At 32.5% G+C, this 12,488-nt stretch overlaps 1 protein-coding gene across 2 annotated transcripts in view; it reads right to left on the bottom strand.

Moving 5' to 3' along the window:
* Positions 1–107: 107 nt before the first annotated feature.
* LOC145285852 (flavin-containing monooxygenase 5-like) overlaps positions 108–12,488 on the bottom strand; it is a 31,610-nt gene continuing 19,229 nt past the window's right edge. For both annotated transcript variants that reach the window (XM_080134293.1, XM_080134292.1), the window contains 3 exons: positions 11,257–11,808; positions 6,426–6,591; positions 108–3,985 (listed from right to left, as the gene is read on the bottom strand). In XM_080134293.1, coding sequence (XP_079990419.1) covers positions 3,735–3,985; positions 6,426–6,591; positions 11,257–11,808 — 969 coding nt within the window. In that variant the 3' untranslated portion in view covers positions 108–3,734. The remainder of the gene's footprint in view (positions 3,986–6,425; positions 6,592–11,256; positions 11,809–12,488) is intronic.

The following is a 12,488-nucleotide window of genomic DNA, read 5'->3' as shown; positions in this document are numbered from 1 at the left end:
TATAACATGTTTGGTAACAAGATATTCTCAAAATTTGTGCAACAATGAATTTTAGATCAAATATTCAAGTTCATAAAAGATTTTAAAAAAAAAGACAAACACAAAAAGTCATCAGAATTTTTTATTTCAAAAAATATAAAAATATATTAGAATTCTATAAACTGTCATAAAAATAAAAATCTATTAATTAACAGAATTTATATAAAAATGGTTTTCAATCATTATTTGTAAGATATAAAATACAAAGAAAAGTTCAAAAACAAATTTGGGTTTAAAGCATCTTGATTCAAAGATAAAACTTCGTTTCTTTAGATCAAATAGATTTAAAGCACCCAAATAGGCAGCATCGAGAAAGGGATACATTTTATCATAGCACCGATTGTTTTAGCCATTGCACTATGTTGTGCTTCAGGTTGGAAGATAAAGAAACAAAGTAAAGCTCTTCAAGTGTTACCATAGATGGTTGTGCAATCTGCATAAATATCAATGAATGAACTTAAATGCATCCACAATACATTGTAGTCTATATTGCACTGTAGAGACTCTACTGTTGATTTTATAAAATTATTTTTTACATATAATGGCTTGCATTAAAGTTTAAAATGCAAAAGTCATGTATCATGGCTCAATTTTGCACTAAACAGAAACATTCATTTCGAACGTGTCCCTGTCATATTAAAGAACCTACTGGTGATTTTATATGCCTAGTCTTTCTACTTGTGCGGGTATAAAACTTTTTCCTTGTGATGTTAGGCTGTATAAGGCGTTAATTTTAGTCAAAATCGCCTGCTCCTTCTTTCATCGGATTTTTTCGATTATAAATACTTATCGAAGACACTACTATACAAAACCTATCTACGAACACTACCAGCCACATAAAGTACATTGTACGAAAGTATATACACAGATTTTAAATTTTACTTCAAGCATTTATGTTATGATTGTCGGTCTGTTTTCGATTTCTATCTGAAGTTAAAACAAATAATGTTTTGGGTCAATTTTTTCGCTATTTGCCGTCCAAAGGATTGAGCTTCAAAACGATACTGATCTCGTGAGGATCCGTCACGTGTGTCGAAATTTTTTGGCAGGCATACAAACAAAGACACATACATACATACACACACATTTTGCCCTTTACATATATAGATAGATTTAAAATAAAACAAATTTAAAGAAAAAGTAAAACATTTGAGGGGGAGGGGGGTTAAAAAAATCCGAAATTTACAAATGCGTGCATATGTTGTAGCAAATTGTGTTTCTCGATCGTTGTGTTGAATTCATTTGATTGGATGAGGACCAACGAATGTTTCAACCTCCCATATTTTATTGTCACCGAAATCAAGGAAATCACCCATTTTCCAATTAAATCGATTAATTGCTTACTTTAGTTGGGGTCTTACCACGGTGCACTGTGGGGAAGCTCCACCTGCCTTCTTGCAGTGACTTAGTCCACATATATTGTAGTTTACATTGCACTGTAGAGAATCTATTTGTTTTATTTTTAATTAAAAATATGAGTTTAAAGAAAAGGTAAAAATCAAAAATTACAAATGTTGAAGCAAATTGTGTCCCTTGATTGTTGCCTCAAAATCATTTGATTCATTTTTTATAAACATATCGTCACAAAATGAATCCTATTATAGAAAGTCAATATTTTTAAAGGCGGATACTTCAATCATGAGAAGAATTTTGGTGCAAAACAAAACAAGGATTTGGAGGGATTTTAAATTTTACTTCATACATTTGCATTATCGTTGTCAGACATTCTGCCCTTTTCTATATTAAACTACAGCAGTTCAAAACACTATTTTGATATTTGGGTGCTTCTTAAAATTTAGAAAAATAATCTTTAATTAATGGGATCCATGGAAACCTCACAGTTGAATCATTCATCTTTTGCTGTCATACTTACAAATATTTCTATTCTTTGGACGACCGACACGAACAGAGACCCCACGATATGATTGTATCTCTTTGTCCAAATTGAAATGTTCTTATTTAATACAATTTAGCAATTTTAGCTATATATTTTTCGAAAATCACCAGTTTTAGACAAAAGTAACATTATGAAAATAGATGGAAATATATTTCTTTAAGGCAGCAACTTTAAAACCCAAATATTATAAAAATAAATGAAAATCTATATATTTTAATCATTAGTTTTCGAAAAAAAAGAAAAAGAACATTATGAAAATAGATGGAAATATTTTTTTTTTAAATCGGCAACTTTAAAACACAAATATTATAAAAATAAATTAATATATATATATATTAATCAGTAGTTTCAGAAATAAAAGAAACGTTACAAAAATGTATAGAAATATATTTTTTTTAAGATAAGCAACTTTAGAAAAGACATATTTATAAAAAGATGAATAAAAATATTTTTTTTAAGACTTAGCAGCTTTAAAACAAAAATATTTAAAATACCGCAGCCGAAAGATAATTGGCTAACGGAAATATTAGCAGCAGCAGCTGTTATATCACGTATACAAATTAGCAAGTGTGCGCGAGTTTGCATCACAAGAAAAGGGGTGGGGGAAAATATTCTATGTGGTAAGAGAGAGTAGCAAGTTGCATGCTGGGCAGGATTGACGCCATATGCTGGAGGGACAGAGACTTTTAAAAAACAGGTGTGTGTGTGTGTGTGTGTGTGTGTGTGTGTGTGTGTGTGTGTGTGTGAAAAGACTTGGAAAAAATAATGAAATGTGTTGTTTCAGAAGAACCACAAATAAATAACTTTCATTTGCACTTTTAAAAAATGCCAAATCGGATTTTTATTTCTTTCCTATTTATTTTTGTTTGTTCCTGCAACGAGTGTAACACCACGTCACATATATGATGAAAATATATATGTTATTTAATTAAATAAAGAAACATCGTTTACATTCATTAAATCAGGTGTATAAGGCAAAAAAGGTTGAAATTAAGATGAATTCTCCCACCTCTGCATAACATGTGCGTGTGGACTGTACAACATAATCACGTTGACACACAGGTTCCTGTTGGATTACCGAAGTTCAGCAACATTGAACCTGGACAGTACTAGATGGGTGACCATTTCAGATTTCCAGGTGCTGTATGTGCTCTCCGCTTATCTCGGCATTGTTTCCAGTCGTCCTGGACTTCTCCTTGAAACTGGACAGAAAACAGTGCCGATTCAGGAGAGGTGTTGTTAGGATTGCGCAACCCTTGCCTCACAATTACACGTGCTACTGCCCCTACAGGGGGTGTCCTTTGTCTCTCACAACTGAATTGACGCATTAGATTGAGTGCGGTATAAAATGTGGAGAATAAGTAATTTTTGATGAAACAAAACATATTTTACTTGCATACGCCATTATGAATCGTTGAAAGACTTAGTCTTTTAAGAGAAAACAGTTATAAGAGGGAAAAGGTAAAATAAGATGGGGAGAAGAAAAAATAAAAGTTAAAGTAAGAAAGTTAAAGTAAGAAAGAAGAAAGAGAGAAAGAGTAATAAAATCTTGTTAAATAACAACATACAAAAGGAAGGTGGTTTGGCACAAGATCATCAAAACAGGAGGTATTTCATTTGTCATTGTCTTCAAATACCGCTAACAGTCAAGATACATTTCAAAAGTACAGAAAATATAGGACAAATTATAATGAATAAAAATCAAACATTCGACTTTAAAAATTGCAAACAGTAAAGAAACATTTCAAAAGTATAGAAAATATAAATGGCAAATTATAATGAAAAACAACAAAAAAAATCAAAACATCAATTTCAGCAGAAAAGCTGTCGCAATAAACAAGATGGCCACCACAAGAAAATTGGAAGCTGCAGTATTTGGAGTTGGTTTAAAAGATGGATTCAGACCAGAAAATGTTCGATTCCATTGGTTATACAATGCATCCTTGGCTCCACTCCACTTGCCATGGCCGACCAATCTGTATTGGTACGGTGTGCAAGAATCGAAGAAGCAAAACAAAGCCAGATAGGGATCAACCAGCAACATTTTCCCTGTTCAAAGAAAAAAAGAAAAAGATGAAACAGAATTTGGAAGAGATCAAAATAAGAAAACAAAAATAGAAAAAAAAAATTAAAAAGAAGAAAAAAAAGATTAAAAAAAAAGAAAGGGTTGATTAGAAATTCGATAAATTCTAGTTTTACTTGTAATTATTTCTCTACTGAATCATTTTGCATAATTTTTGGAATTTATACTAATTTCCTAATGATATGTAAGTAGTTAAAAATCATTTCACCTGAAATGCGTTGGTAAAAAAAAAGAGGAAAAGAAAGAAACGTTCAACTAGAAAGAATTGTTGGGTCAAGTGCTGCAGTGGAGAATTGCTTTGTTGATTATTTCCATTGCGTTGGAAAGTTTTAAATGTATTTAAAAACAGACTTAAACAAAGAATTAACATTTCGCGTGTTATAAGGTCGATTATGCATACAAACATAACTTCTATTCAATGCAGTTTCAGTTAATATAAGACATTAACAGTTTAATTTCTGGTTCTGTGCTCAATCCCGATTAGCCTGTTAAAATAAAGGAAACATTTGCAGATGTTTGAATATCCGAAAGTTTTTTTGTACTCCTTACTGTAAGTTTGTGAAGTGAGCAAACATTCTTATTCCAGTAAGGTTTGGTGATTGTCCTCTTTAAACTGATGTTTTTGTAGGAGGGATGGGGCTTGTAACAGATGTTCAATTAAAAGATTTTTTTTTTTTAGTTTGTTACTCAGATTTAGAGTTCATGTTTAAGAAAACGGATTTTTAAAAGGTGGGCTTGTCACTCGATTCCAGGGTTAGTGTAAGGGTAATTATTTTTTATACTAAATTTTCAGCTTGAAAAAAATGCCAAAAAATGTGGAGGGTAACTGTTCTAAAAAGCAAGAATGACCTGGAAATAAGAGATCATTTTATATTAAATTTATATGCAAAATTGACCCTATCATGTAAATTTTAATTGTTATGTTGTTGTTTTATTTCCTGCTATGATTTATAATGATTTTTTTTTTCAAAATAAATGTAAATGTAGTTTATAACATGTAAATGTAGTTTATAACATGTAAATGCTGTTTATAACATGTAAATGTAGTTTATAACATGTACATGTAGTTTATAACATGTAAATGTAGTTTATAACATGTAAATGTAGTTTATAACATGTAAATGTAGTTTATAACATGTACATGTAGTTTATAACATGTAAATGTAGTTTATAACATGTAAATGCAGTTTATAACATGTAAATGTAGTTTATAACATGTAAATGTAGTTTATAACATGTAAATGCTGTTTATAACAATCTATAAACAATTGTTTCTGCAGATTGATGTTATCGTTGCTGATTATTTTGCCAATAGAGCAGTCAAATTGTTTGATTTCATTAAAATGGTGACTATATATGTTCCGAAAGGGTGATTAAAAACTGCTACCATGAAAAGAGAAAGTGACTTACAACTTTAAAGCATGAAAACGGTAAAAAAAGTTATGGTATGAAAATTGATTTTTTTTAAAATTTTCATTACTTGTCAAATTGAAATCATAAAATTAAGATAAAAAAATTATTTTGAATCCAAACAAAGATTAAGAGTTATGTGTTTCCTGATTGATTTTCAATTTTTATGACGAAATTCTTCATAAAAGAGTGGTAGCAAACTTTTAAAAGAATGTGGGTGGGAGTCTTAAAAAAAACTTATGAAGATGGTGGTTTTATGATGTTAACATATCTATAACTTTATATGTTCCAAACTCTTCAAATTATTCATACTATTTATTAATGTACGTAAAAAGATATTCAGTTCCAATTTTAAGTGTTTGGATTTTTAAATTTGATTATTTTAATAGAGCTCATTCAATGTGTTGTATGGTGTACATGTATATGTTATATAACATGTATATGTTATATAACATGCATATGTTATATAACATGTATATGTTATATAACATGTATATGTTATATAACATGTATATGTTATATAACATGCATATGTTATATAACATGTATATGTTATAAAAAATATATTTTGTGAAGAACTTAAACAGAAAATCATCTTTTTATACTCTTGAATGCTTCTTAAGTCAGAATCCAGTGTTTGAATAGAAAATCGGCCAAAACTAAGTCAGAGAAAATGTTAGTTCAGTGTTTTTGTTTTTTTACTATAAACAATACCTAGCTTACATAATTGGTTTATGTTTTAGGTCTGCATTGGATGGACAAACATAAAAAGTATATTACCAGAAAAACGATTTTCATCATTTATATATAGATTGGCAAAAATATTTAAGACACTTACGTAATTAATACAAAATTTAGGACAACATATAATTAATCTGAAATCTGGGACACAATTGTGAAAATGCTAATGAACTTAAGATCAAATAATAAAGTTTTTTGTAATAAAGAAAACAACAGACATGGAACATTGAAAAAAAAAAAAAGAAATCCACATACAAAGGTTTGGTTTGCAGCCACACAATTGTGCCAATTCATCCATGAATTTGATGAAATCCACTTGGATGGTGTGCCGTGGGCTTTTCACATATGATTTTGCTATTATTTCTTCCTTCATTTTGATTTCCTGCCACATTTTATCAGCAGACGGTAGAGTTATGTCCCCCTGAAACGAACAATTTCACTTTTAAATATAATGAACTTAATGCGTTAATCAATTTGCAGATTTTATATTTCAATTAATTTTTAAATAGAGATGTTGTCAGTGAGAGATTTTTTCATTTTCAGCAAAATTTTCAATATTTAAACAAATTTTGAAAAAATAATTTTTGTAATTTGATTTCTTTGTTCATTCCGGTTACTTTTATTTCTTTCCTTTTTTTTACTTCTTTTATCGTCAAATTCTTACATCCAGATGCAATTCAGATGAATGCTAAAACACAAATGGTTTTATTGTTTACCTTCTTTCTTTCTATAGTCTATTTCAATATGTCCTCTTTATCACTATCTAAAGATGACAACTTTTAACATGAAGATGTTAAATCAAAGAATTTTCACCCAATGGAAATATTTTCAAACCTAAAATAAGTAACCCTTATATGCAAATGTAGTAATCCAACGTGAAATTCTGCAACAGTGTTTTGATGAACAAAGATAACGAGTTCTTATGGGCAATGCAACACCTGCCTTGATTTTTCAAACGCGCATACCAGGAGACTGGAATGAGAAATGCTGAAATCTCTTTACGCCTGAGGCTCGATCTCCAGTAAATATATGACATCAAGAAGGCAGACTCTCCTCTCACACACATGCCTACAACAGAACTTTAGACCAAACATTTGTCTATTTCTTATTCCAGAAATTTTTACTTGAAAACATTCTCAACAAACTTTGGTCTTTTGAAACTATATTTTACATGATACCAAATACCTGAGAAGGCATGTGGACCCAATCTCATCTCGGGTGTGCTATTAAAAAAATACTCCGATGAGGTTGCTAAAGTTCTCTCCAAACTTTACAACAAATGCCTTAACGAATCTTGCTTTTCTGACTGCTGGAAAACTGCTTCTGTGGTGCCAGTTTTCAAGAATTCTGGCAAAATAAACGACCCATTAAATTATCACCCCATTAGCTTTCTCCCGCTTTTCACCAAAATATTTGAGTCCTTAATTAATCAAGCTCTAGTCCATCACCTTACAGCTGCGAAACTCCTGACCGACAATCAATATGAATTTAGGCAAGTCCATTCCACAGCGGATATCCTAACTGTAACCTCTGAACGTATATACCGTTCACTGGACAAAACAGGGGAGGGTAGAGCGGTAGATCCTCGATATATCTAAGACTTTTGATAGGGTATGGCACGATGATCTTCTAAGGAAAATTAGATCATATGGTATCACTGTAAGAATACATAATGAAATTAAATCCTTCTTAAAGAGAAAAATCCAGGTTATTCTCGATGGTCGTACATCTAAATAATATGATATAAATGCGAGAGTACCTCAGGGGCCTATCCTTAGACCTTTATTATTTCTGATATTCATAAATGACCTCTCTGATAAAATTGTTTTGGAGATGGGTATATTTGCTGATGGCACCACTCTCTATAACAGGCACAAGGGGAAAACAAATTAACACATATCTAAGGAAATGGCAGAAACACTAGAGGAAGATCTCCAATCTGTAGTGGAATGGTGACAAAAATGGACGGTCACATTCAATGCTGCTAAGATTAAGCTTGTTTCCTTCAATAATTACAAGAAACCTTTTCTACCACCAATAGCAATGGCCAAAAACACATCACCCGAAAGTACTTCCTTTAAACTCTTCGGCTTAACGTTTACAAGGAACATGAACTGGATACATTGAGAGCATTGTCAAGACTGCTATGAAGAAGGTAGGATCCCTCTACCGTGCTAGAAAACTACTTATGCCTGAAAGTATTTTATACCTCTACAAGGCCACCATTCGCCCATGTATGGAGTACTCTTGACACATTTGGGCTGGTGCATCTGCTACTTGTCTCTTACTCCTGGACAGGGTTCAAAAGAGAGTCGCCAACCTGATAGGTCCTGAACTGTCATCTAGGCTTCAGCCTCAGTCCCATTGACGGAATGTTGCATCTCTCTGCCTGTTCTACAAGTACTTTAATGATGAATGCTCTGTACCCCCTCGACGTGAATACCCCCGACAAACCCAACAAGCAGCTAAATTAAAGTAGAGATCCCTTGGTGTAAGAAAGCCTTCTACTCCAATAGTTTCTTCCCCAGAACTGCTAGACTTTGAAACTCCCTTCTGGGATTCTGCTTCCCCAACTGTACTGATATGCAGAAGTTCAAGTGTAATGTGAACAGACGTCTTGCTACTCATATCTCATTATAATATCCCCACAACTTAGATCCCCGATAGTAGCCCCCTACTTGAAAGTGACATTTGTCCTTGTTTGGGGTGAAAATTTAATAAAAAAAATATTTTACATTTGTGTTAAATCGTTGATATATAAACATTTTGTTTGTTAATTCATATCTTATCCCAAAAATCCCACTGTTGAGTTAGAACCTGCAGACTAGTGATCCATTCATGTTTTCTATTCTGCTTTTTATTCGTCAATCCAACTATATATTCATTAGTTGTTAGTGCTTTTCTTGACATTTTTCACAACATGTAGACAAGATTAAGACTACAACACATAATAATTATGATTAGTCATGCTTACAGATGAACTGGGATTCTGTAAACTGCTGAAAGATGCTGAGTGAATGGTCTTATTGGATTTGAGAATAAGAATTCATCTAGTCTGATAAAAGATCTTATTTGAGCTGCAAAGATTATGTTACTTTGAATATTTAGTTAAGGTTTACTTATGGGGGAATTACCCTTATATCAGGTTGTCCAGGCTAACTCTTTTACAGAGAGACCTTACGCACGCAAGGAGAATGTCTAGTAAGAATTCAAGTTCTCTCCAATATGTGGTGCAGATTAGAACCTTACGACTGAGAAAAGTTACATAAACTAGTTTGCATAACTAAACTAAATAGAAAGAAATTGATATTAGACCCCTCAAATTATTGTCTCCCAAATTTCACTTTGCAGACGGAAGCCAAACTCATAGATTTAAAATCACGTCTTCTCATGTCCATGACGCCATAAAAAAATCTAGACACTTGCAAGGCATGTGGGCCTGATCTCATCCCTGACATAGTAATTAAAAAATGTGTCGCTGAGCTATCCTTTCCAACTCTTCAACAAATACAGCAAAGTTTTGCTTTCCTGGTAACTGGAAAATTGCCTCTGTTATACAAGTGTTAAACAATTCTGGCCAAATAATTAACCTGCTCAATTATTGCCCGATCACTCTTGTCCTGTTCTTTGCTAAAATCTTTAACTCTTTTATCAACCATCTTGTAAATTCTTCTTGGATGTAGGCAATGTTGTTCTACCACAGATATTTTAACGATCATCTCCAAATGCATACCATGCACTGGATAAAGCAGAGAAAGCTTGATGTATCCAAAACATTTGTTTGGTATGAACGGACTTTTTATGAAAATTACATCATATGATATTTCTGGATGTATAATCAATATAATCAAATATTTCCTTGACAAGAGAAAAATCCATGTTGTCCTCGTGGACCATACGTCTAAACAAAATAACGTTACTGCATGTGTACCCCAGGCGTCGACACTTGGACCTTTATTATTCCTGATATTTATGAATAGACTCTCTGATAAAATTGTGTCTCAGATGGGTATATTTGTCGAAGACACATATGCACGCATATCCAAGGCAATGGAAGAAACCCTAGAAAAGAAAATTCAATTTGTAGTGGAATAAATCCATGAGTGGTTGGTAACATTCTAATGCTACTAAAACACAGACTTCTCAACCACCGATTGCTATGACAAATAACACTTTACCAGAGAGCCCATCTTTCAAATACAAGCAACGTGAATTGGAACAAATACATTGGAAACATTGAAAAGCTGTTGCAAAGAAGGTGGGCTCCCTATACCATGCTAGAAAATTACTCACACCAGAAAGAATCTTATATCTTTACAAAGCCACAATTCGCCCATCCATATTGTTGCTACATCTGGGCTAGTGCATCTACCATTAGCCTTTCAATCTCTTCGATAAGATCTGATAAAAAATCTAACAAGTCTCAGAAGTGCCAACCTCTGTCCCATCGTGAAATATCGCATCCCTGTGCCTGTTTTACAATAATTGTAGTGGAATGTGTTCCGATAAACTCTTAGCACTTGTGCTTCCTTGACGTACACACCCCCAACTAACCCAGAAAGCAGCAAAATTCCACCCATTCAATCTTGAGGTCCCTAGATGTTGGAAAGCCTTCTACTCTAACAGTTTCTTCCCTCTGACTGCCAGACTTTGGAATTCACTCCATGTTTCCTGCTTATTTGACTGTACTAAACTGAACAAGTTTAAATGTAATGTAAATTGACATCTCGCTGCTCAACTCCCCACACTCCTGTTAAACATGATCTCAAATAGCAGCCTCCTAGTTTCAAGTGGAAGTATGCCTCGTTTGGGTTTAAAAAGAGTAAAGAGTCACCTCTCCCATTTAATGTGTCTACGCATTATGTGCCCCAAATAGACTAACTCTTTTTTCTCACACTCTCTTTGAGCCATGTGGCATCATATCTGTTTCAATTAATTTCCAGAGTCAAACACCTTGAGTTCATTAAGTTGATCCTCGATGACATTTTATTTCATGTTATTCTCAAGTAAATACTTTATATATTAGGGGGTATACTCGTCCAATATCTAACATAATAAATAAACATTTTTAAAAAATGCATCTTACCTTGAAAACACGTGCTGCGACTCGACATTGAAGTTCCGATACTGGCATGATGGCTGCCACTGGTTGGATGATACCAATGACGGCTAGTGTGTTCTTTTTATTGTCAGGTGGAAACATATATTTATAAAATTGAACTTTGTTATTTTGGATATCAAACACAGATTTGGGGATGAATGGAAACTTAGTTTGATAGCCCGTAGCAAAGACAATCACGTCTGCATCCACATAACTTCCATCAACAAAGTAGACACCCTTTTCACTGATCTCTTTGATGTCTGGTTTGATTCGAACACGTCCCGAGATAATCTTGTTGGGCAGGTCATCATTCAATGTTGGAAGCTGACAACTGAAAGAATTCTTTGGCTTGATCCCGTAAAGGGCATGATCAAAACGTTGATTCAATTGGTGTTCAGAATACCACTCAAGAAGCGTTAAAGGCAGCAAACTTTCAATTGTTTTCATGGATCTTTTTGTAAAAGCCATATCAATTGGAACACCCTTTTTAAAGAGACGGTTCATGATCCAAGCACCTCTTCGAGTGCTAAGATAAACCTGAAATGAAATATATTCACAAGATTTGTCTTTAGCCATCAAAAACAACATAGAACTTAATTTAAGTTCTATGAAAAATGTAGTGTATGTAAAATCTCTTATTGAAACTTTATTAAAACTTTTATCTTTGTCTTTTTCCCCTCCTCCATTTTTCTCCCTCTCCCCACTCTTTCTCCTTTGCCAACGCATTCCTCTCTCTTATTTTAATGTGTTGAAAAACAAATGACATTCCATCAGCACCCACTTTCACAATATTATTAAGAGAAATGATGTTAATAATGAAAATAGTCCAAAGAGATTTAAATGTAATACTGTAATTAACACTTACTGCTAACAGAGAAGCAAATAAAATAACAGATTCTCTTAGCTTCCTCACTTAAAAAATAATGTTAATAATTTTACTGCTCCAGAATGGAAAAACTTCAAACAATTAACTGCAAAATGAATCAAAAATGAAAAAAAGAGTTGATGTAAAAATGAAGGAAAGACAATAAATGATAAACAGAATGAACAAATGTGAGAAGAAATGAATGAAAAATATTGATTGAAAAATTTGGATGAGAATTAAATAAAAAATAAATGAATATAATGAAAAATGAATAAAAGAATTTAAAATGAATATAAAAAATTAAAATGAATATAATGAAAAATGAATAAAAGAATTTCTAATAAATATAAAA

Source organism: Euprymna scolopes, chromosome 10 (genome assembly GCF_053919585.1).
Source record: "Euprymna scolopes isolate OS-2025 chromosome 10, ASM5391958v1, whole genome shotgun sequence".
NCBI classification, from domain to species: Eukaryota; Metazoa; Mollusca; class Cephalopoda; order Sepiida; family Sepiolidae; genus Euprymna; species Euprymna scolopes.
This window is presented reverse-complemented; position numbering and strand designations above follow the sequence as displayed.